The sequence below is a fragment of the Sciurus carolinensis genome, chromosome 8 (assembly GCF_902686445.1).
Source record: "Sciurus carolinensis chromosome 8, mSciCar1.2, whole genome shotgun sequence".
Lineage (NCBI taxonomy): Eukaryota > Metazoa > Chordata > Mammalia > Rodentia > Sciuridae > Sciurus > Sciurus carolinensis.
Window position 1 is genome coordinate 17,053,909 of NC_062220.1, and position 26,980 is coordinate 17,080,888.

At 39.3% G+C, this 26,980-nt stretch overlaps 1 protein-coding gene across 1 annotated transcript in view; it reads right to left on the bottom strand.

Annotated features, from left to right (window-relative positions):
• Window positions 1–1,692: 1,692 nt before the first annotated feature.
• Window positions 1,693–26,980, bottom strand: part of Akr1d1 (aldo-keto reductase family 1 member D1) — a 50,344-nt gene continuing 25,056 nt past the window's right edge. Inside the window, exons 4-9 of the mRNA XM_047561399.1 lie at window positions 11,966–12,043; window positions 8,339–8,461; window positions 7,140–7,249; window positions 6,288–6,453; window positions 3,839–3,921; window positions 1,693–3,113 (exon numbers count right to left, since the gene is read on the bottom strand). Coding sequence (XP_047417355.1) covers window positions 3,071–3,113; window positions 3,839–3,921; window positions 6,288–6,453; window positions 7,140–7,249; window positions 8,339–8,461; window positions 11,966–12,043 — 603 coding nt within the window. The 3' untranslated portion in view covers window positions 1,693–3,070. The remainder of the gene's footprint in view (window positions 3,114–3,838; window positions 3,922–6,287; window positions 6,454–7,139; window positions 7,250–8,338; window positions 8,462–11,965; window positions 12,044–26,980) is intronic.

Sequence of the window (26,980 nt, forward strand, 5' to 3'; positions counted from 1 at the left end):
CATTTTAAAATGTGTTTTAGTCAGTTTTTTCCATTGCTGTGACCAAAAGATCTGACAAGCATAATAAGAGGAGGAAAAGTTTATCAGGGGGCTCACAGTTTCAGAGGTCTTAGTCCACAGATGGCCAGCCCCATGGCTCTGGGCCCAAGGTGAGGCAGAGCATCATGGCAGAAGGGTTGAGGAAAGAACATGGGGACTTGGCACCAGGAAGCAGAGAGAGAGAGAGCTCTGCTCAACAAGGACAAAATATATACCCCAGGGACCCACCTCTTCTAATCACCCACTACCTGCCTACGTTACCACCCAGTTCATCCCTACTGGGGGATTAATGCACTGATTGGGTTAAGGTTCTCATAACCCAATCATTTCATCTCTTGCATTGTCTCCTACCTGAGCTTTTGGGGGTACCTGATCTAAACCATAGCAGAATGACAATGCCTGAGCACAGTCTTTCTGGAGAACACCAGGGGTAAGAAGATAAAAGAAACATTCTGTGTGCTGGGGCAGGAAGTCCTTGCCGTTCTTGTCCAGAGTATTTTCATGACCCAGTAAGCAGGGTTGCTTCTAGTCTTCTCCTTTTCCAGGCAGTTTACATCACTATTTATGTATTAGGCTCCATAACTGATCAGAGACCATTGATTAGAAACACTGAATTGAAAAAAAACGTCTCTTTGGGGTTGAAGAAGTCCCCAAGAAGGTCTTTCTGGATATTAATATCTGGCCTCGGCAAAGCATTGACTAATTCAGGCCGTTCTTACTGTGGATGTCTGGGAGAGAGTAGAAATGCTTACTAAAGGTTGATGTGTCCGTTTGTAGGGCAGCTGTAACAAAGTAGCACCAGCCAGTGTCTTAAACAACAGAAATCTGTTGTTTCACAGTTCTGGAAGCTGGAACTCCGAGATCCCAGGTATCAGCAAGTTGTTTCCTTTTGAAGGAGAATCTGCCCCACGCCTCTTGCCAATTTCTGGTGTTTGTTGGCAAAGTTTTCTGTTCCTTGGCTGTGGAAACACTACCCCAATCTCTGCCTTCCTCCTCACATAGCACCTCCCTGTGTGTAGTCTGTGTCCAAGTTTCCCTCTTTTATGAGGACATCAGTCCTATGGTTTAGGGCTCACACTTCTGTAATCTGACCCTATTTTCCAATAGGGTCACATTCTGAGGTCCTGGAGGCTGGAACTTCAACATCTAAATTTGGGGAACGGGGGCTATAATTCATCCCGTAACAGAGGAACAGCTTGAGCGGGAAGAGGGTGGGGGAGGACCGAGATGCAGAAGTTCAGGTCAGGTTGGTCTTCTTTCCTGACTTCTCTATTTTCCATCTTCTACTCTTTTTCCTCCATCTCTGCTATGACCAAGAGAGGAATTTCCCACCTCCAAATTTTAGGATTTCTTTTCCCTGAAATCTGCTGGGACTCTTTCTCAATGCTTGTCTTTTAAAAATGATGCACGGGTATTGTCTCTATTCCTACCCCCACAGCAACTCCCTTGGAGGATTTTGAAGGGTCAGGACAACAGGGGTGAGGCCTCGAGCTTTCTCTTCTTTCATCATGTACCCCCATGATGAGGTGCACCCTCTCTTCCCAGTGCTAACTGCCCAGTAGGAACACCACCAAAGCCTTGTAATTTACATGGATTCAGATGATTCTTTCCCTTCTCCTTTCTGAGAAATAGAACAGGGATTCATTTGGTGGAACAAATCATCACATTTTATTTCTTGTGAACAAAACATTTTCTAGAGAATGCACTGTTAACATTGGAATCGTTGAAAACAATGTGAATAGATCAAATTTTTTAAAGTGATAATTTCTCAGAAATTATCTTTAGGTTGTTGAATTTTATTCATAATTAAATGATCGTGGAAAAACAAGTTTTGGAGAACTCTCTAAAAGCTTTCTGAAAGTGACCCAATGGGAATAAAATGTATTTCTTTAGTTGACTTGAAAATAAGTACATCTGTATAGCTGAGTTCTAATAATCTTATTCACTTGTTAAAAACTTACATATGGTAAAATTATCAGTGTTCTTTTAAACTGGCTACTGTTTTGAAATTCAAATTATTATCCCAATAATTCTCTTAAGGTCTTAAGAATAATAATTTTATAAGGTCTCATCTTCCAGTGTTTTCTAAAACCTCCTTTAAAAATTCCTTCTTTTAAAATACCTTTCTTTTTACTGTTTTCTGGTAGCGGGCTTATTGGTGAATGTTGGTTGTTTCAAGTCACTTCACACAATGGTGGGTGCATGATGAACTAGAGTAATGGTAAGACACAGCTGGATTACCAGGTATGTGGGTGCGGGTCCCTGTAAGGTTGTATGGGGAACCAGTAACTATCTAGCCTTAAAACTAACTGAAAGCTAAACAGGCACACACTGCATGGAAATAAACAATAACAACAAAATCATCAAGACTCTGCTGACAACTGTGCTTAATAAAATCGATGTTTAGGCTTTTCTACATTTCTCCTTTATCTACTCAAGATGCAGGAAATCACTTCCTTGTTAACAATGCATGAGCCAAGGGCTAGGGATGCAGCTCAGGGGCAGAGCCTTGTCTAGCATAGCGGCCCTAAGTTCATCCTCAGCACTGCAAAAACAAACAAAATAATAGCAAAAGTACTGCTGTGTGTTCTTCTCTTAGCTGTGCCTGTATTACAATCAGTGCCAGACCATCAGGCCACTGCTGCCCCCTGGCACATGCCAACTCCCGCCTCTCTGCTGTCCTGTTACCGGGTCTAAGAACTCAGACTACTTCGGATAATGCCCATTTTCATGTGTAATTTGTCTCTATTTGTCACCTTTGAAGTACTTTCTAAAGTCTAATGTTTTTCATCTGGAACCTAGAAGACACTGATCTAAAACTATGCTGGCAGATAACTCTTAGTAATTAGTAATTATTTCAGGAGATGTAAAGATTTTTCTTCACAGCTAAGGTCACAAAAGATAAGTGTGGAAAGCTTCCATCATTACATCATCGAGGGACAGGGAAACCCCTTTCATTTCCATGACCAGGAAACACCAGCCCCGGGCGCTGACACACGTGAGAGTAAAATCCAGGGGGGCCTCTCTGAAGTCAGTATTCGTCATGAAAGGGGTACTCCGGGTGATCACACCACCTGCCAAAACAGTTTCACCAAAGGAAAATGGAAAACTCAGCAGCACGACCGTGAGAATCCCAAGACCTCCCCCACCTCCTGCGTTCGCCTGTTCCTCTCCCTCCTCTTGCCCCGGTTCCCCACCGGCCAGCACCCTTACCTGGTGCTCTGAACAGCACCTGGGTATGACAGTGCGTGTGTGCAGGGGTGGGGTGTGGAAAGACTGGCTGGCACCACATCAGCCTTCTACTCGGAACCGAAGCACAGTACGGAGTTGGCATGCAGAGTGTTATCATTACCGGCCCACGTGCTATGGTTTGGATGTGAGGTGTCCCCAAAAAGCTCACTGTGAGACAGCGCAAGAAGGTTCAGAGGAGAAGCGATTGGGTCGTGAGAGTCTTAACCCAACCCGTGAATTAATCCCCTGATAGGGATTAACTGAGTGGTAATTGAGGGTGTAGGGTGTGGCTGGAGGAGGGGGGAATTGGGGACATGGCTTTGTACATTAGGAATTAATTCTCCTGGAGGTGCTAAGTCTGCCATGTCCTAACCTGTCACTGGATGGCATCGTGTTCCAGGAAGCCGTGAGTATTTCACCACAGTGTTTAATATTCAGAACGTGCTGCCCAGTCTTTACCCTGGTGCTTTCTGTGAACAGAGGTCAGGGCTCCAAGGAACCTTGTTGATTGACACTTAACAATCCCCTACGGAGGGCTCGTGCCAGATTCGTGATCCCCAGAACTTACATGAGCAGTTCCACGAAGCGGACATTTGTATTCAAGGCTTCGATGCTCTTCATTTCTTCTTCAGTGAGAGAAAAGTCAAAGATCTGAAAGAATGAAAACGAAGTAACATTCTTTTTAAATTTTTTTTCAAAAGAACATTCTTGAAGGTAGTCGTGGGTCAGGCTTGGATCAGGGAGTAGAGCCATCAGTGGGGTCCCTTCAGAGGTGGACAAGCATCTTGGTGGATGTCTGAGTTGGGCTAGTGTTGGGGGCCACCCATCCATGTGGGGCTGGACATTCTGCTCTGCTCTTTGTCTTTGAGACAGGCACACTGAGGACATCTTACGACAAATTGCAAGTGAGGTGAAACAACACATATTTAAGAAATCTGAAATTCCAAATGTGAAGAATTCTATTTCCATATATGATGCTGAATTTTTTATTATGGACTATTGCCTTCTTATGCTTTTCTTTTTAAAAATATTTTTCTAGTCTCTAAAATTGCCTGTTTTTAAACTTTTGACTTGCTTTATCTTTGAAATGCTTTCTCTCCTCATTGTTAACGTCTCTTCTACTTTTTAATACTAATTATTTTTTCTTGGTTTTATCCTTTTTTTTGCACTCTGGTTTTATAATTGTCCTTCATTAGCATTTTTATATTTTATTTTTGCTTATTTTATAACAGTTTATCTGTTTATAATTTTTTTCTCATTTTCTCCTACCCTTTAACTTCCTATTTTAACATATTTAATGATTTATAAATTTAAATTATGTAAATAGTACATAAACACATATGCTTTTCTGGTAGATACACAGTTAAAGTAATAGATATGGAATAAAAAGGGAAATGTCATCTTGTCACTCAACACCCTCTTATTTCTCCTCCTGTATATTCCTCACAGATATTAAGCACATTAGGAAGAAAATGGTAGTTAACCCAGAATATATCTTTATTATTCTATAACTCTTCTGTATTTATATAATGTCAGTGATATTAGTGGTCTTTTTTAAACAAAATGTGATGTTATTGATTTAATCACTTTTCATAGCATGTATGTAACATGAAATTGTTCCTCCATGGATCATTTCCAAGAGCTTTTTTCAAGGAATGTTTCTCTTTGAGTAAGCATCATCAAAGTATTGGAATTTATAAGATAGTGGAAAGAATAAAAACTTACATAGTATAAAACATCATGAATGAATTAATCACTTAAAAAATGAGTCTTTATTCAAACTTCCTTTTTGCTTCACCAATAGGTCAGCCTTTCTCTCCTGTGAAATGCCAGGAAGTCTAATAGCAAGGTGAAGAAAGTCTAGTAAAGACGCAGCAGTTCATGAAATCGGTGGGTGTGATTTGGGAGATTTATTCTAATTATAGGCATGATCTTTTAAAATAAGGGTCTGGAGCAGTTTCAAATCTACTTGGGGAGATAAAACAAAAGAATATGACTTGGGGGAAAAAAACTCAAGGACTAAGAATCCTTTTCAGATAAAGGCCTTCAAAAGCCCTGTCTTTATGATCATTCCACAAAAGCCTTTGAGAAATGTGGGGTGTCATACTGTGTTTTCACATAATTTAAAGCATATTTTGAAACATCAACACTTGATTCACTTTGTTTCTTCTAGAATTCAGCATACATATGCAATTGGAAGCTAAATTTTGTTGAGAATAAAATAAGCACACTTACTTTCATAAATTTTGGTTCCAATTTTAAGATAAACTGCCAAATTCTCCCTCTTTGCATTATTTCTCTGTACTGTTTTTCCTTGTCTAATGTGGATTGAGTTTTTTCAATGGTCCTTTCTTCATCTGCTGTCATCTTAAGTGAATGGGGATTTCATATTACAAAACTCAACTCCTGATAATCCCCTCAGTACTTGCATCTCGTATAGTTTTCTACAACAGGTAATGTTTCAAGAAGAAGAGGTATCAGCTATATTAAATTTGGTGGAAAGGTCTAGTAGGACAAGGACTGGGAGCTAACTATGAGATCTAGCCAGGAGGAGGTCCCTGCACCCTGATCAGCTCTGTTGCTCTCGCATGGTTAGGGTAAAATCTAACTGTAAGGGTCTAAGAGATGCTAAGGGAAGCAAATTGAAGGCAACCAGAACAGATTTCTCTTCCAAGGAGTTTGCTATTTAAGTGAAAAGAGAAGTGAACATTTCTAGAGAAGAAAGTGAGTCTACATTGGATTTTGTTTTTTTGTTTTTAAATTTGTTTGTTTTAGTTATACACAACAGTAGTGTCTATTTTGACATATTTATACAAACATAGGATTTTGTTTTTTAAGTTTGGAGGTTACAGCTTGTTTGTTTGTTGGTGGGAGTTATACAATAGAGAGGAATCATTGATAACAGAGGAGAGGAGGACATATGAAATTGAGATTATGGGGGAGTTTGTGGGTGTTAGTAATTATAATTTTCAACAGACATAACTATCTTTCCACATTTTTGAAAGCAACTTTCTTACCTGAAAGTTTTCTTTGATCCTTTCAGGGTTAAAACTTTTCGGAATGACTACCACCCCTCGCTGGATGTTGAAACGCAAAGCAATCTGCGCTGCTGTCTTGCTGTACTTTTTCCCCAGTGAGTTTAGAAGTACATCATGCAACAAAGGTGGAGAAGATATGTTCACCCTCAAAAAGAATCAAAACATGCATGTTCGCCAGGATGAGGAGAACCAATAGTTCATCAGTCACCCTTCCTGCCTCTCCATTCACCTGGTCACTTATCAGGACACTTGAGGTCACTTATAACAATGCCTCTGAGCATGAAATAACTCACTGAAGGAAGAGCTGCAGTTAGCATGGGGAGGCCAACGGAGGCAAGTTGATGGAGCTGACTTTTTGAGGATAAACTCATATTTTTTTCAATAAGTCTTAGCTGGATTAGCAGTAGACATATAGGGAAAAGCAAGAAGACAGGAACAGAAGAAAAAGAGGCACAACTCTTAGAATCCGTGTAGAAAAAATCCTTACACATCCAAGAGAAGTGCTGCCACTGAATCCAGAGATCCAAAAATTCAAAAATTTCAGAACATGGTGGTGGAAACTCATTGAATAATAATTGAAATGACATTTATTGAGCACTTCATACTTGTCAAGCACCAATAGATAATTTCATATATTGAATATAATCAACTCTTAAAACATCTCAGTGAGGAAGATATTCTTAACTCTAATTCATTTATATGGAAAAGCACTTGAAAAGGTAGTTACTTTCTTCAGATTACTCAGCCAGTCTTCCAGCGAAGTGGCTCCCATAGGCTTCATACCCTCCACCCACGGAAACACTTCCTGAAGAGATGTGCAGATTTACTTACCAAAGTGGATCCCTAGAGGTCCCCAGAGGGCTGTAAGCAACAACAACGATGTCATGTTGTTGACAAAATTTCAAGAGTTTTGGTTGGGTGAAGTAGGGGTGGCACTCGATCTAGGTGGTTGCACAAGAGATCAGGGCACAGAATTAGGGCCTCATCATTTAATATAGTGCTACCTAGTTTTAAGAAAATATTCTTCAGTGAAATCCATTTTAATAATACAATCTCTGCATTCTGTATCTGGGTCTTTTCCCTAAATCTCATGTTCATTTCTCTTTTCCTCAAAAATAACTCCAGAACATAGTTTGGCAAGGTTTCACATACTATGAACATCTCATAAATAATCATCCCCCTAGTTATTCATATTACGTTATTGATAAATTTTTTTTTCATTACTAATGTTTTTTACGACTCTTGATACACGTGGTCAAATCTCTTTCCAGTAAGGCTGAACCAACTGGCACTTGTCAGGACTCTATCACTTTGTTCAGCATTATAATAAAATAGAAAACAAAAGTTTTACTGCTGTAACACAGTCCAAAATCATTAAATGAAATCTAGTGTTTTTAGAGTTTGGCATTTAAACAGATCAGTTTTATTTATGATTTTTCCATGGCTTCTCTTTGTATCAATAGCTCCAAAGAACTAAAAATCTTTTATTGTATTTACAAATGATTTCCCCTTTTTTAAAACTCCTGACCAAAGGGATGTTGATTTGGGACTGTAATAGGAGGGAAAGTTCTGTGTTTATTTCTATATATCTAGCCATTTTTTCTCCACACCATCAACTAAAGACTTCATCCCTCAACCATTAGTTTGCACTACTTTGTTTATTGAGCATTGATTATACTTTGGCCTGTTTCTAAATATTCGTTATCTCCATTTATTGTATTCTGACTCTTGCACCACCTCACATTGCTTTAAATACACGTTAGTGTTAATATCTGGCAATTCTTATTTCACCCCCATTGCTTTTCCTCTTCAAAACCATTTTTGTTTGCTTTCGCCTTAATCTGAACATGCAAATCTTTTTTCCTAAGGACCTAAGTTGAGAGAAATGAGAAGATTTGCCCCAGGTCTTCTGATGAGATCCTGTGGAGCCACCAGAAGACTTCCTGACCCATAGTCCAGGCCTCCTCTTGTTACTTAAATACTCTATGGGGGTCCCCCCTCCATCCCCAGGGGAAGCTGTTTGGTTGTACCTGGTTGCTGACTGGCTTGTACTTGAGTCCTGGTTTGTTCAGGATGAGCTCCAACTGCCTGCGGTTAAAATTGGAGACCCCGAGGGATTTCGCCAAGCCAGCATCTTTGCAAGCTTCCAAGGCCTGAAGGGTAAATGCCAGGAGGTCATGAACGAAACCTCACAAGAAGCAAGGATGAATACTTGTAATGCCAACTGTAAATTATTTAGTCAGGAAAACAGAATAGGTAGGTTAACACCTGTTCTGTGAAGGAAAAAACAAAAACGGTGGAGAAAGGACTCTGATTGAATGAGTTTGGAAAATGTGCTATAGTGTACTTTCTTCTGTCTTGACAATGCATACCAGCATGTCAGTCATGATCTATTTCTTCACATCTGTTGAGAGTGTCTCTGTGACATAGTACATGATAAATTTTTATCAATGTTCTAGTGTGTGTGACAAACATAAGTTTTCCTACGTTTGAATGCAAACTCTCTCTCTCATAGATACATATCCGTATACACAGATACACACATTATATCTAAAATTAGGTCTAGTTTGGCTTCTCAGTAATTTAAAGGAATATGTCAGAAGCCTCCCATTAATACTAGTAAGACTTGTCAATGTCTTTCAGCATTCTATCAATTCTTTTGCTTTATATATTTTGAAGATATTTTGTTTGGTATGTATGTGTTTAAAATTATATATCTTCTCAGTAAATGGATTTTTTATCTCTATGTATAACTCCTTCTATCACTAATAATATCATTTTTGATTTTTAAGTCTATGTTATCTGATATTAACATAACTGCATCAACTTTCTTCTAAGTATTTGACAATATTTCTCTCCCATCTTTTAAGTTTTGACTTTCACACACCTTTCTACTTTTGTGCCTTGTTTTAATTTTAATCTGTCAATCCTTGTCTTTTTCTTTCATTTCTTGTCTTTTAGTAGGACTTTCCATCTTAATTTCTTATTCCACTTTATCTCACTTCTTCTGTTTCTTTTTAATTCTTACCTTTAAAAAGTATATAAGTGTACATATAATTTTTTTCTTAACAAAGGTAGGATTTAGCATGTCTATACTTTTTTGCTTTTTGGTACTGGGGATTGAAGCCAGGGGCACTTAACCACTGAGCCACATCTCCAGGAATTTTTATATTTTATTTTGAGACAGGGTCTCTCTAAGTTGCTTAGGTCCTCACTAAGTTGCTGAGGCTGGTTTTGTTCTCACTATCCTCCTGCCTCAGCCTCCCAAGCCACTGGGATTATAGGCATGCGACACCACACCTGGTCACATTTCTTGATATACCCCCAACATCTGTGATGTTAATAGTGAGACTTTAATTGTAGTTTATTATGAGTATATTTTCCTCATACTATTTGATCTTAACTATGTTATGGATATTAAATACTTTTTAGGTTTAATTTGATCACTTTCTGTTTATACATTTCTTGAAGTATCTCTTAGATTATTACTCCTAATGATTTTTTTTTTACTTTTTTTTTCTATTAGTTTTTTGTTGGGTTTGGTATGTAACAAAATTTCTGAGCACATGTATGATTTGAAGCTACTTTTATCATGCATTATTTTTGTCTTATAGTTTGGATATAAAGTGCAAAGACAGTGGTCTTTATTCTCCAACACTTTGAAAATACTACTTTATTTTTTTATTTTCAATCCAGTGATGCTGGTAATAAAACAAAACAGATCAAAACAAAACTCACAACAAATTCATTTTATGTGCTCTTTCTCTCTGGAAACTTCTAACTGGAAAAAAAAATTGACCAATACAATTGATATACAATAAACTAAACATATTTGAAGCATGTGTTTTGATGAATTATATGGATGCACCAGTAAAATTATCACTACCATCAAGATTCTGAACACCCCCAGTAGAATGCTGATAAATAGTTGTTTAACAACTACCTGTGGGTGGGGAGAAGCACCATATTTTAGTGTTTGTCAATTTTTGTGGTCTAACTATTCACATTAGATGGCACTCACTCTAATAGGACACCACCAATATTGGAGTTAGGAGGATTTTCACAATCAGTTCTTGCAAGCAGGTGTGAACCAGTTTCAGTACATCACTGAAAAGATGATCCCTCTTGCACTGAACTGCCCTGGCCTGTCTGAAACTTCTTGGACCATACACCCGTTTGGGTCTATTTTAGCATCCCCTGCTCTGTTCCATTGAGTGTCCATGCATCTTTATGCTAATATGTCACTGCCATGATTACTGTAGTTGTATCGCAAATTCTCAAAATCAATTAGTATAAATCATCCAAATTTATCCCTCCTTTTCTTTTTTTTTTTTTTCCAACTTGTTTGGTCATTTTGGATTATTTGCACTTCCACATAAATTTTAGAATTAGCTTATCAATTTAAATTTTGACTTGGGTTGCATCAAATCTTCATATGAATTTGGAATAATTAATATCTTAACCATATTGAGTATCACGGGATTGTATGCTCCTCCATTCATTTAGATTCTTTGATTTCTCTTAGCAACATATTGTAGTGTTTACTGTAAAGGTTTTGTAATTATTTTGTTAAATTTATCTCTAAATATTTAATATTTTTTAAAATTCAATTTCTAATTGTAATTATTTTGTTAAATTTATCCCTAAATATTTAATATTTTTTAAAATTCAATTTCTAATTGCTAAGATATGAACACATAGATTTTGTTTCCTTTTTGTCTTATGGGTTATTTTCATGTATGCTTCCAAATATTTGGCATTTTTTTCAAACATTCTTTATTGATTTCAAATTTAATTCCAATTACATAAGACAGTGCACTTTGCATAATTAGAATATTTTAAAACATTGAGATTTATTTTATTTCTCAGAAAATGGTCTGTCTTGTTAAATGTTCCACGTGCACTTAAAAAGTAGCATTCTGTTATATCATCTCCCAAGTAGCTGGGATTACAGACATGCACTAACACAACAAGTTTTGTGTCTTTTTACTTAAATAAATTACTTGTAAAAGTATAGTAGCATTTGGTTTTTATCCATTTTGACAACCTCTGCCTTTAACTGGGATGCTTAGACAATCTACATATTCTGTGATGACTGATATCACTTATATCTCTCATCTTGCTATTTATTTTCTGTTTTCCCATCTGTTCATTTTCCCTCTTCTTTTCCTGCCTTCTCCTGGGTTAGTTTTCATTATTTGATTTTTGCCTCCTTCATTGGCTTGTTTGCAATAGTCTGGAAGTTTTAACATTTTCTCCTTAAGTCTGATATTCCAAAATTTCACCACACCGCACCTAGGTGTGTGTTTCCATATCTTTCCTTGTTTGTACACAGGATTCATTTAATATTTGCATGTCTCGTTTACACATTTTTAGTTGCTGTTACATTAGAACATATCTCCTTTGCTTTTTTTCCTACTTCCACACCATCCTTTTCCCCTTCCTTGGCATTCTTCTCTTCAACAAAACAAAACTCAGAATTATTCAGCACCCAGAAATGGAGATTTCATATGTCTGTACTTAGGGTTAGAAATACCTGCTCTGCCGGCTACTTTCCATTGAGAGGAGAGGCTGCTGTTCACCATAAACCCAACAGGAACAGTCAGATCACAGCCTGAAAATGTAGTCTTTTAAAAGAAGGAGCCATGTGAACATACCTCCCAAGTGGCCTGCAGATCCGACTTGTGGTACAACCATTTGCCATTCTCATCCATAGGATACACTTCATCTCCAGGCTGCAACAAAGCAACACACAACACAACAGAATATTATCCATTTTATTTGTATCTGGGAAATAAAATTAGGGAATACGAGTGCTCAATATACCAATATAAACTGGCCCTGGGAAAGCAATTCAAGTTGACTTATTTATATGTTTATATAAATACATAGTGAATATTATGTATGATTACACAAAATGATAAATGATGATTCTCTAATTGTAATTGTAAAATAAGTATAGGATTAAATCATGTTATAGTATATCATCATCATGTTGTATTGGGACTTCAAGATGACAGATTACAGGCATCTGCTTGCTTCTCCATAAGGACAACAGGTGGGTAGCTGCTTACTGAGGTGGGTGACTGTGGGAATTCAACGAAAGAGAGAAAGAGAACTGGAGGAACCCAGCAATGTTGGATAATAGGCGCTGGGCGACACACTTTTCACACAGCAGCAGGTCAGGGGAAACAGAATTACCCACTCAAGGGTATGGATGGGGGAAAGCGAGAGCTCTATGAGCCCAGAATTCAGCACCATGCAGACATATGGTAAAAACAGATAAGAGACCTGGGACCTGCAAAGTGAGTGAGCTATGGAGAAGTTCTCTGCACTTCCCGGTAGTATATTCTCATGGAGTTGAACTGGGAACTACTTTGAGAAGAGTCCTGCTATCTGAGTTTATTGCTCTGGGAATAAGAGGCTGCTTCCCTGGAACCTGTGGGAATTTTATCATATCCTGATGGAAAGAATGGGAATGTGTGTGTGTGTGTGTGAGAGAGAGAGAGAGAGAGAGAGAGACTCTTTCCCTTCATTCTGTCCACAGGGCACACAGCATAAGACCTGGAGAAGCTTTGATTGGTACAGATAGTGATGATCCACTCTCTCCCCGTCAAGTGCCTTGGAGAAGATTTTTATTTTTGTGTGTGTACCTTTTTTTCTCTTTAATTTTTAATTATTTTCTTCCTCTTTCCCCTCTTCCCTTTTTTTTTTTAACTTTTCTTCTGCTTTATATTTTTTTCTTAAATATAAATGTAAAATTAAAATTTTTAATTTTATTCTGTATATTTCCCCTTTCTCTTGCTCTCTCTCTCTCTCTCTCTCTCTCTCTCTCTCTCTCTCTCTCTCTTTCTCTCTCTCTCTCTCTCTCTCTCTCTCTGTCTTGGTACCAAGGGTGCTTAACCACTGAGTCACTTCCCCAGCCCTTTTTAATATTTTATCTAAAGACAGGGTCTTGCTGAGTTTCTTAGAGCCTTGCTAAGCTGCTGAAGCTGACTTTGAACTGGAAATCCTCCTGCCTCAGCCTCTAGAGCTGCTGGGATTACAGGCATGCCACTGTGCCTGACCCTGTTGTTATTTTTGTTGCTACTGCTGTTGTTGTTTTTGTGCTTTTTTTTTTAAAATATTTACTTATTGTGCACACGTTAAGTTCTGCCACTGACTGACACTCCAGCCCGGTGGAGAGTAATTGCGCCCAGCTCTCGTGATGACCTCGTCCCAGATGAACCTTGGGAGATACTTAACTTAAAGAACAGAGAGGACAAAATGCCCAGCCACAGACCCATCCCCAAGTGGGCACAGCTATGGGGGTCTGGACAGTCACCCCCACAGTAACGGGAGAGAGAAAGAGCACTACTTTTGTGAACATGGTACCTATGAGAGGACTCAGCATTTGTTACCACCACACCCTGTCAGACTGCACAAGACTAGAGGTGAGTGCCACAGAGGGGGAGCTGTGATCTTAGTCCCCGGTTGTCATGCAACACCAGGAACTGTGCCAGTGACTAAACAGAGGGTAAAAGTTCCCAGCTCTTCATTGGAATTGGAGCAGCCAGTATCGAAATCTCTTTCAAGTAACAGCCAATGTCTGTGGTATCTGTGGAGATTGCCACTACCTGAAGGGGGTTTCTACTCCCATGGTAGGGGATAATCGCAGAGGGTGCACCCCATATACTCTGCTGTCTGTACCGCATCTGCCTGAATTATACTGGGACCCCACTCTTACAGGACCTACAGAGCAAGTGGGCCACTTGGGCTCTGATACAGTGTGTGTTTTGCCAAAATCCACTAATCGCAGCCCAAAAAGTCACAAGGAGATTACACCACAAAGTCCATTTATACTTCAACTCAACACTGTACAAGAAACCAATATCCTAAGACATATCACCAAGAGAAGACCACTTTCTAGGAAGGCTCTCAATAGAAGTAGAGATATCCATTCCAACAGATGCACAAATGTCATCATAGAAATACAAGAAATAGGAAAAAATATAGGCAATATGGCACCTCACATATTTCATACTTCTGTAGTAGTAGGTTCTAGAAATATCAAAGTGGGTGAATAATGGATAAAGGATTCAAAAGAATGATTTCTAAAAAGCTCAATGAATTTCAAGAGAATACAGAGACACGATTGAAGAGAATGCAGAATGTGAATGACAAATTCAGTAAAGAGAGATTTTGAAAAAGAATCAAACAGAAATCTTATAAATGTAAAACTTGATAAGTCAGATAAAAATAAAACTTTGTTGAAAGCCTCACCAACATATTAGATCAAGTGGAAGAAAGGACTCAAAGACCAATCTGATGATATAGGACATTCAGACAGAAATAAAGAAAAAATAATAAAGAATTAACAAATCCTACAAGATCTTTGGAACATCATTCACAAATCAAATACCTGCATCATCAGCATACTTGAGGGAAAAAGTTACAGGCTGAAGGCAAAAAACAACACAAAACCCTGTTCAATGAAATAATAGAAATTTTCCCAAATCTTAGGACAGGCCTGGACATCCAGGTATAGAAGGCATTTAGAACACCAAACAGACATGATCACAAAAGAGCCTCTCCCTAACCTATTATGTTAAATTGCCAAAAGTATGGGACAAAGAATGAATGTTAAAATCTTCAAAAGAGGAGCATCAAGTCACATTTTTCCAAAGCATTTTAGTATTTTACCTTTTTACCCAAGAGTACACTTCACAGCATCAAGAAAATGCCATCCTGATCACGTATAGTTATCACACATTATCCATGAGGGAAAAAAGTGGTGATGATAACAAGTTGATGAATTACCCATATAACTCCTTAAAGTTGTCCATTTAGTACTTTAAAAAAACTCAACCTTTATCACAAACTAGCTCTCCTGTCATACCATTATAGTTCTTTTTTTTTTGCATTTCCCTTAATTCCTTTTTTAATTTGTTCTAATTAGTTATACATGACAACAGAATATATTTTGACACATTATACATAAGTGGATCATAAGTTTCATTCTTCTGGTTGTACATGATGTAGGATTATACCAGTTATATAATCAGATAGAGCACTAATCATATATATACATAGAGTCATAATGTCCAATTCATTCTATTGTCCTTCCTAAACCTATACCCCCTTCCCTCCCTTCACTCCCTTCTGTCTAATCCAAAGTACTTCTTTTCTTCCCTAGCCTCGCCCTACCCCTTATTGTGAATTAGCATCCACATATCAGAGGAAACATTCAGCCTTTGGTTCTTTGGGATTGACTTAGTTCTCTTAGCATAATATTCTTCAGTTCCCTCCATGTACCAGCAAATGCCATCATTTCATTCTTCTGTAAGGCTGAGTAATATTCCATTGCACATATATATCACAGTTTCTTTATCCATTCATCTGTTGAAGTGCACCTAGGTTGGTTTCATAGCGCAACTATTATAAATTGAGCTGCTATAAACATTGATGTGGCTACATCACTGTAGTATGCTGATTTTAAATCCTTTGGGTATAAACCGAGGAATGGGGATAACTGGGTCAAATGGTGGTTTCATTCCAAGTTTTCTGAGGAATCTCCATACTGCTTTCCATAATGGTTGCACCAATTTGCAGTCCTACCAGTAATGTAGGAGTGTACCTTTTCCCCCATGTCCTCACCAGCATTTATTATTCCTTGTATTCTTGATAATTCCAATTTTGACTGGAGTGGGATGAAATCTTAGAATAGTTTTGTTTGCCTTTCTCTAAGTCCTAGTGAACATTTTTTCATGTATTTATTTATTGATTGTATTTCTTCTTTTGTGCAGTGTCTGTTCAGATCCTTAACTCATTTATTGATTGGGTTATTTGTTCCAAGTCACATTAGAATGTTTGTCCAAGACAAACATTAGAATACCGGCAGATTTCTCAGAAGAAATTCTAAAGGCCAGGAGGGAATGGAATGATGCATTTCAAGTCCTGTAAGAAAATAACTGCCAAGAGAAAGCTTTTTAAAACTGGGATAGATTCAAACTAAAAAGCTTTCTCTCAGCAAAGGAAACTATCAGCAATGTGAAGAGAGAGTCTACAGAGTGGGAGAAAATCTTTGCCACTCATACTTCAGATAGAGCACTAATCTCCAGAATCTACAAAGAACTCAAAAAACTTTACACCAAGAATATAAATAACCCAATCAACAAATGGGCTAAGGAAATGAATAGACACTTCATAGAAGAAGATCTACAAGCAATCAACAGATATATGAAAAAACGTTCAACATCTCTAGTAATAAGAGAAATGCAAATCAAAACCACCCTAAGATTTCATCTCACCCCAATTAGAATGGTGATTATCAAGAACACAAGCAACAATAGGTGTTGATGAGGATGTGGTGAAAAAGGAACATTCATACATTGCTGGTGGGGTTGCAAATTAATGCAGCTAATCTGGAAAGCAGTGTGGAGATTCCTTAGAAAGCTTGGAATGGACCCACCATTTGACCCAGCTATCCCACTCCTTGGCCTATATCCAAAGGACTTAAAAGCAGCATATAAACAGCGATGCAGCCACATCAATGTTCATAGGTGCTCAATTCACAATAGCCAGATTGTGGAACCAACTTAGATGCTCTTCAATTGATGAATGGATAAAGAAACTGTGAGATATATATATATATATATATACATACAATGGAATATTACTCAGTCATAAAGAAGAATAAAATTATGGCATTTGCAGGCAAATGGATGAAATTGGAGAATATCATGCTAAGTGAGATAAGCCAATCCCCAAAAAACAAAGGATGAATGATCTCACTGATAAGCAGATGATGACACATAATGAGGGGTGGGAGGGGGGCAAGAATGGAGGAAGGAGGGACTATATAGAGGAAAAAGAGGGGTGAGAGGGGTGGGGGAAGGAAAAATAACAGAATGAATCAAACATCATTACCCTATGTAAATGTATGATACACAAATGGCATGCCTCTACTTCATGAGAAACAAGTTGTACCCCATTTGTTTACAATAAAAAATAAAGAAAAGAACTGCCAACCAGGATATGTCCAGCAAGATCATCTTTCAGAATTAAAGATTAATTAAGGACTTTCCAAGATAAGGATAATCTAAGAGAATTCATGATCACTAGATTGGCTTTTCAAAGATACTTAAGAAAATCCTATACCCAGAAGAAGAAGAAAGATAGACACAATCATGAAAGCACACAAAAGAATAAATCTCACTAGAAGAGTAGACACACAAATGAAAAATAGGAAAGAATCAGACACTATCTGTAAATGCAGTAAATCATCAAACTCCTAAGACGAATAAGAAATAAGTAACAAAGATTATTCAAAACCAGATGATAAACAGCAGAAAGATGGGAGCTAGTACAAACTTTGTAATAACCCAGACTGTAAAGGACTTAATTCTCCAACTAAAAGACACAGACTGGCTGAATGGATTAAAAAACAAGACCTAACAATGTGTTGCCTATAAGAAAATCACCTCACCTGCGAATACATACCCAAACGAAAGTGAAAGGATAGGAAAAGGTAAAATCAAATGGAATCCCGAAGCAAGAATGGCTATACTTACATCCGACAAAATAGACTTTAAAACAAAAACAGTTGGAAGAGGCAAAGAAAGTCACTATATTGTTTAATCAGACAATTCATCCAGAAGATATAACAAATATAAATGTATATGCACCAAATATAGGAGCACCTAGCTGAATGAAACAAACACTGTTGGACATAAAGGGAGAATTAGTCTCCAGTATAATAACAGTGGATGACTTAAATACCCTATTATCACCAATAGAACATCCAAACAAAAAACTCAACGAAGAAATATCATAGTTAGATCCAAGATGACGGACTAGAGGGTGACTGCATCCCCAGTCGCTCCAGAACCCAGGAGTTAAGAAGGGGAGGCATTGAGAGACTCGGACTAAAATAGAGCCATGGGTGAGTCTGCCCACTGGGTAAAGCTCGGCCCGGGTGGCAGGCCCAGATAGAGGTGGCTTATCGGAGCAGGGCAGGGCAGCTAGAGTCATCCACAGGCAGCCCTGCGCACTCCGGTACTGGGCCCCACCCACACAGCCAGCTTCTCCAGGTTCTCGGAGCAGGCCCCCTAGTGAGAGCCTTTCTGATCAGAACAAGCACCAAGTCCCGGAGCCAGCGCTGCGTGCTCCGGCCCGCAAGCAGCTTCAGGGACCAGGACAGGGCAGTCAGAGACTTCCCCAAGCAGCCTGGACCCGTGCGGTGGGAGGCGCCTTTCAAGGCTAGCTTGTCAGAGCAGACCGCCCAGTGAGAGCCTTTCTACATAGAACCAGCCACAAGTCCCCGAGCCAAGGGAGAGCTTCGATCTGCAAGCAGCCTCTGGGATCAGGGCAGGGCAGCCAGAGACTTCTTCAGGCGGCTCTGCCCACTCCGGACGCAGGCTCTTTCCATGGGATGATCCAAGATGGCAGACTAGAGGGTGACTGCATCCCCAGTTGCTCCAGAACACAGGACTTAAGAAGGGGAGGCATTGAGAGACTCGGACTAAAATAGAGCCATGGGTGAGTCTGCCCACTGGGTAAAACTTGGCCCGGGTGGCAGGCCCAGATAGAGGTGGCTTATTGGAGCAGGGCAGGGCAGCTAGAGTCTTCCACAGGCAGTCCTGCACACTCCAGCGGTGGGCCCCGCCCACACAGCCAGTTTCTCCAGGTTCTCGGAGCAGGCCCCCTAGTGAGAGCCTTTCTGATCAGAACAAGCTCCAAGACCCGGAGCCAGCGCGGCGTACTCCGGCCTGCAAGCAGCTTCAGGGACCAGGACAGGGCAGCCAGAGACTTCCCCAAGCAGCCTGGACTCCTGCGGTGGGAGGCGCCTTTCAAGGCTAGCTTGTCGGAACAGACCGCCCAGTGAGAGCCTTTCTACATAGAACCAGCCACAAGTCCCCGAGCCAAGGGAGAGCTTCGATCCACAAGCAGCCTCTGGGATCAGGGCAGGGCAGCCAGAGAATTCTCCAGGGGGCTCTGCCCACTTCGGCTGCAGGCTCTTTCCACGGGGCGATCCAAGATGGCGGACTAGAGGGTGACTGCATCTCCAGTCGCTCCAGAACCCAGGACTCAAGAAGGGGAGGCATTGAGAGACTTGGACAAAAATAGAGTCACGGGGTGAGTCTCCCCCACTGGGCAAAACTTGGCCTGGGCAGCAGGCACAGATAGGGGTGGCTTATCAGAGCAGGGCAGGGCAGCTAGAGTCTTCCCCAGGTAGCCTTACACACTCCAGCAGTGGGCTCCTCCCACACGGCCAGCTGCACGGTGCAGGCCCCCAGTGAGAGCCTTTCCCCACAGAGCCAGCTCCAAACCCTGAAACCAGTAGGGGGCTAGGGGCAGCTTTCTTCAGATGCACTGCATTATCAAGTTCCTCCAAGACTTCAGGCTACTGAAGACTGGGAAGTGATACACTGGAAATCTACCAGGACACTATAAGCCAATAGAGGAAATCTGCAATATCTCAGAGTCCCCCTGATATCTGACCAATATGAGAAAACAAGGCAAGAAAACGTCCCAAACAAACCTAGATACTACATCAATAAAACCCAATGACAGCACAGCAGAAGAAATGTCAGAAAGGGAGTTCAGAATGTACATAATTAAAACAATCAGGGAAGCAAATGAGGAGATGAAAGAGCAAATGCAGGCATTGAAGGAGGACATGAAAGAGCAAATGCAGGCATTAAATGATCACACCAATCAACAGTTAAAAGACCAAATACGGGAAGCAAGAGATCATTTCAATAAAGAGTTAGAGATACTGGAAAAAAAAAAAAAAAAACAAACTGAAATACTTGAAATGAAGGAAACAATAAACCAAGTTAAGAACTCCATAGAAAGCATAACCAATAGGATAGAACACCTGGAAGACAGAACCTCAGACATTGAAGACAAATTATTTAATCTTGAAACAAAGTTGGCCAAACAGAGAAGATGGTAAGAAATCATGAACAGAATCTACAAGAATTATGGGATATCATGAAAAGGCCAAATTTGAGAATTATTGGGATTGAGGAAGGCTTAGAGAAACAAACCAAAGGAATGAACAATCTATTCAATGAAATATCAGAAAATTTCCCAAATCTGAAGAATGAAATGGAAAACCAAGTACAAAAGGCTTATAGAACTCCAAATATACAAAATTACAACAAACCCACACCAAGGCACATTATAATGAAAATACCTAACATACAAAATAAAGACAGAATTTTAAAGGCCGCGAGAGAAAAGAATCAAATTACATTCAGAAGGAAACCAATAAGAATATCAGCAGATTTTTCAATCCAGACCCTAAAAGTTAGAAGGGCCTGGAACAACATTTTTCAAGTTCTGAAAGAAAATGGATGCCAACCAAGAATCAATTACCCAGCAAAACTTACCTTCAAATTTGACGATGAAATAAGATCCTTCCATGATAAACAAAAGCTAAAGGAATTTACAAAAAGAAAGCCAGCATTACAAACATTCTCAGCAAAATATTCCATGAGGAAGAGATGAAAAACAACAATGCAAATCAGCAACAGGAGGCGCTAGCCTAAAGGAATAGCCAAATAAAGGAGAAACCAAATCATGTCAAAAAACAAATATGAGTCAAATGACTGGGAATACGAATCATATCACAATAATAACCCTGAATGTTAATGGCCTGAACTCATCAATCAAAAGACATAGACTGGCAGATTGGATTAAAAAGAAAAATCCAACAATATGCTGCCTGCAAGAGACTCATCTCATAGAAAGAGATACCCATAGACTAAAGGTGAAAGGATGGGGAAAAACATACCATGCACATGGACTCAGCAAAAAAGCTGGAGTATCCATCCTCATTTCAGATAATGTGGACTTCAAGCCAAAACTAGTCAGAAGGGATAAAGAAGGACATTACATGCTGCTTAAGGGAAGCATAAATCAGCAAGACATAATAATCATAAACATCTATGCCCCGAACATTGGCTCATCCACGTATGTCAAACAAATCCTTCTCAATTCCAGAAATCAAATAGACCACAACACAATAATACTAGGCAATTTTAACACACCTCTCTCACCACTGGATAGGTCGTCCAAACAAAAATTGAATAAAGAAACCATAGATCTCAATAACACAATCAACAATTTAGACTTAACGGACATATATAGAATATACCATCCAACAAAGAACGAATACACTTTCTTCTCAGCAGCACATGGATCCTTCTCTAAAATAGACCATATTTTATGCCACAAAGCTACTGTTAGCAAATACAAGAAGATAGAGATACTACCTTGTACTCTATCAGATCATAATGGATTGAAATTAGAAATGAATGACAGAATAAAAAACAGAAACTTCTCCAATACCTGGAGATTAAATAATACACTATTATATGATGAATGGATAACAGAAGACATCAGGAGGGAAATAAAAAAATTCTGAGAAGTAAAGACACATCATATCAAAATCTCTGGGACACTATGCAAGCAGTACTTAGAGGAAGATTTATTTCATGGGGTGCATTCAAAAAAAGAAGTAGAAATCAACAAATAAACGACTTAACACTACAACTCAGAGCCCTAGAAAAAGAAGAGCAGGCCAATACCAAAAGTAGTAGAAGACAGGAAATAGTTAAAATCAGAGCCGAAATCAACGAAATTGAAACAAAAGAAACAATTGGAAAAATTAACAAAATAAATAGTTGGTTCTTTGAAAAAATAAACAAAATTGATAAACCCTTAGCCACACTAACAAAGAGAAAGAGGGAGAAAACTCAAATTACTAAAATTCGGAATGAACAAGGAAACATCACAACAGACACGACTGAAATACAAAACATAATTAGAAGCTATTTTGAAAATCTATACTCCAACAAAACAGAAAACCTCGAAGACATCAACAAATTTCTAGAGACATATGAATTACCTAAACTAAACGAGGAGGACATACACAACTTAAATAAACCAATTTCAAGCAATGAAATAGAAGAGGTCATCAAAAGCCTACCAACAAAGAAAAGTCCGGGACCAGATGGGTTCACAGCCGAGTTCTACAAAACCTTTAAAGAAGAGCTCATTCCAATACTCCTCAAACTATTCCATGAAATAGAAGAGGAGGGAACCCTCCCAAACTCGTTCTATGAAGCCAATATCACCCTGATACCTAAACCAGACAGAGACACATCGAGGAAAGAAAATTTCAGACCAATATCCTTAATGAACATCGACGCAAAAATTCTCAACAAAATTTTAGCAAATCGCATACAAATATATATTAAAAAGACAGTGCACCACGATCAAGTGGGTTTTATCCCAGGGATGCAAGGTTGGTTCAACATTCAGAAATCAATAAATGTCATTCAAGATATCAACAGACTTAAAATTAAGAATCACATGATTATTTCAATAGATGCAGAAAAAGCATTTGATAAAATACAGCATCCCTTCATGCTCAAAACACTAGAAAAAATTGGAGTAGTGGGAACATTCCTTAACATTGTAAAGGCCATCTACGCTAAGCCCATGGCCAATATCATTCTAAATGGTGAAAAACTGAAAGCATTCCCCCTAAAAACTGGAACAAGGCAGGGATGCCCTCTTTCACCACTTCTATTCAACATCGTCCTTGAGACTCTAGCCAGAGCAATTAGACAAACCAAAGAAATTAAAGGGATACAAATAGGAAAAGAAGAACTCAAACTATCCCTCTTCACTGATGACATGATTATATATTTAGAGGAACCTGGAAATTCCACCAGAAAACTTTTAGAACTCATAAGTGAATTCAGTAAAGTAGCAGGTTACAAGATCAATGCTCATAAATCCAATGCATTTTTATACATAAGTGATGAATCTTCAGAAAGAGAAATTAGGAAAACTACCCCATTCACAATAGCCTCGAAAAAAATAAAATACTTGGGAATCAATCTCACAAAAGAGGTGAAGGACCTCTACAATGAGAACTACAGAACACTAAAGAAAGAAATTAAAGAAAACCTTAGAAGATGGAAAGATCTCCCATGTTCTTGGATAGGCAGAATTAATATTGTCAAAATGGCCATACTACCTAAAGTGCTATACAGATTCAATGCAATTCCAATTAAAATCCCAATGATGTACCTTGCAGAAATAGAGCAAGCAATTATGAAATTCATCTGGAAGAATAAAAAACTCAGAATAGCTAAAGCAATCCTTGGCAGAAAGAGTGAAGCAGGGCGTATCGCAATACCAGATCTTCAACTCTACTACAAAGCAATAGTAACAAAAACGGCATGGTATTGGTACCAAAATAGACAGGTAGATCAATGGTACAGAATAGAGGACATGGACACAAACTCAAATAAATACAATTTTCTCATACTAGACAAAGGTGCCAAAATTATGCAATGGAGAAAAGATAGCCTCTTCAACAAATGGTGGGGGGAAAACTGGAAAACCATATGCAACAGAATGAAATTAAACCCCTATCTCTCACACTGCACAAAACTCAACTGAAAATGGATCAAGGACCTCGAAATCAGACCAGAGACCCTGCATCTTATAGAAGAAAAAGTAGGTCCAAATCTTCAACTAGTTGGCTTAGGATCAGACTTCCTTAACAGGACTCCCATAGCACAAGAAATAAAAGCCAGAATCAATAACTGGGATAGATTCAAACTAAAAAGCTTTCTCTCAGTAAAGGAAACTATCAGCAATGTGAAGAGAGAGCCTACAGAGTGGGAGAATATCTTTGCCAACCATACCTCAGATAGAGCGCTAATTTCCAGAATCTATAAAGAACTCAAAAAGCTCTACACCAAGAATACAAATAATCCAATCAACAAATGGGCTAAGGAAATGAACAGATACTTCACAGAAGAAGATGTACAAGCAATCAACAGATATATGAAAAAATGTTCAACATCCCTAGTAATAAGGGAAATGCAAATCAAAACCACCCTAAGATTTCATCTCACCCCAATTAGAATAGTGATTATCAAGAACACAAGCAACAATAGGTGTTGGCGAGGATGTGGTGAAAAAGGAACACTCATACATTGCTGGTGGGGTTGCAAAGTAGTGCAGCCACTCTGGAAAGCAGTGTGGAGATTCCTCAGAAAGCTTGGAATGGACCCACCATTTGACCCAGCTATCCCACTCCTTGGCCTATACCCAAAGGACTTAAAATCAGCATACTACAGAGATACAGCCATATCAATGTTCATCGCTGCTCAATTCACAATAGCCAGATTGTGGAACCAACCTAGATGCCCTTCAGTTGATGAATGGATAAAGAAACTGTGGCATATATATACAATGGAATATTACTCCACAATGAACAATGATAAAATTATGGCATTTGCAGGCAAATGGATGAAATTGGAGAATATCATGCTAAGTGAGATAAGCCAATCTCAAAAAACTAAAGGACGAATGATCTCGCTGATAAGCCGATGAGGACATATAATGGGGGGTGGGAGGGGTTAGCATTAGGTTTAGGGTTAGGTTTAGGGTTAGGAATAAAGAGTGTGGTAAGAATGAAGGAAAGAAGGACTGTATAGAGGGAAAAGAGGGGTGGGAGGGGTGGGGGGGAAGGGAAAAAAAATGAATCAAACATCATTGCCCTATGTAAACGTATGATTACACAAATGGTAAAAAAAAAAAAAAAAGAAATATCATAGTTAAATTACACTATAGATCAAATGTTCTAAACAGGCATCTACAGAATGTTCTACCCAATAACTGCTCAATATACATTTTTTTCATCAGTACATGTAGATTTTACCAAAATAGACCATCTGTTAGGCCACAAAGCAAGACTTAGCAAATTTTTAAAAGTGGAAATAATTTCTTGCCTCTTATCTGATCACAGCGAAATGAAACTAGAAATCAACTACAAGATAAACCACAGGAATTATACACATACTTGGAGATTGGACAACACACTATTGAACAAGCAGTGAATCACTGGAGAAATATGAGAGGAAATTAAAAAATTTCTAGGATCAAATGAAAATTGAAACACAGCATACCAGTAGATATGGAATACAACAAAAGCAACAGTCAGAGGGAAGTTTGTAGCCATCAGTGCTTTCATTATAAAATAAAATAAAAGGTCTCAAATACATAACCTAATGACACATCTTGAAGTCTTAGAAAAATACAAATAAAACAAACCCAAATCAGTAGAAGAAAAATCAGAGTAGAAACAAGTAAAATAGAAAATAAAGAACAATACAAAGGATCAATGAAATAAAGAGTTGGTTCTTTGAAAACGTAAACAAAAATAACAAACCTTTAGATAAAGTTACCAAAAGAAAGAGAAGAATGGAGGAACTTTGGATTACATAGAAGGAAATAAGAGGAGGGATATGAAAAATGGTGGAATGAGACAGACGTCATTACCCCTATGTACATGTTTGATTACACAAATGGTGTGACTCTACATCATGTAAAACCATGGAAACTAAAAACAAAACAAAATGAAATGAAAAGATGACCTGAAAGTAGAAGGAGGACTATAAGGACTAGAAAAGGGACCAGGATGAGGGGAGAGAGGACATCAAGGGGTAGACATGGTCAATCCATGATATGTGCGTGTAAGGGAATGTCTAAGTATAACCCAGTCATTTTTAGAAGTAACATGTTAATTCAAAACATATATGAATTACATTGTATTACACATATTACACATAATATATTCTACCCTTTGTGGCACTGCCTGGTAATTCTTTCATAGTCTCATTATTTCACCTGGCATTCATTTTGAGTTGAATTAGGTTTTTTTTTCTTTATTTAATGACGTGTTATCCTTTTTAAGCCATGAACTTCTCTCTTAAAGAGAAAATTACACACACACACACATATATATAAAGGAGTGGAGGAGGTTTCAAGATGGCGGACTAGAGGGCGGCTGCATTTCATGTTGCTCCAGGACGCAGGATTCAAAAGAGGAGATAGTGAGAGACTTGGGACCAACTCAAAGCCGCTGGGTGAGTCTCTCCCATTGGGGAGGCGTCCCGGATGGGGCGGTAGCCCCGGAGCGCAGGGAATTTTGTGAAATAGAGTTGCTCGGCGAGACGCCCCTCCCCCCGCTGGAGCGGTGAACACGGACAACTGGGATCATCGTAGAGGAGGCGGCTCAGCACAGATGCGGAGCAATCACTGGGGCTCCGGGTGGCTGCCTAGAGGAGGAGCTGTGTGGCGAGCTGTTTGGACTCAAAGCAACTGCTTCTGAACACCGGGGGGCTGCCCAGAGGAAGAGGAGGAACGTGGCGGGTCGCTTGGTCTAGGAGTGACTGCATCAGAGCTCCGGGTGGCTGCTCAGAGGAGGAGGCGAGTGGTGAGTTGTTTGGACTCAAAGCGACTGCTCCTGAACACCGGTGGCCTGCCTGGAGGAGGAGCGTGGTGGGTCACTTGGTCTCCGAGTGACAGCTCCTGAACACCCAGGGGGCTACCCCGAGGAGGAGGAGGAACAGGGCGGGTTACTTGGACTCAGAGTGACTGCCTAGGGCTACGGGCGGTTGGCGGGAGGAGGAGACGCGAAGTGAGTTCCTTGGACTCCTAGCGACTGCGTCGGAACACCGGGCGGCTGTCCGGAGGAAGAGGTGTGTGGCGGGTCTCTGGGTCTTGGAGCTATTGTACGGGGCTCCAGGTGGCAGCTCAGAGGATGGGCCATATAGCCAGGTGATTAGGTGCAGAGCAGGGTCCCAGGACCTAGG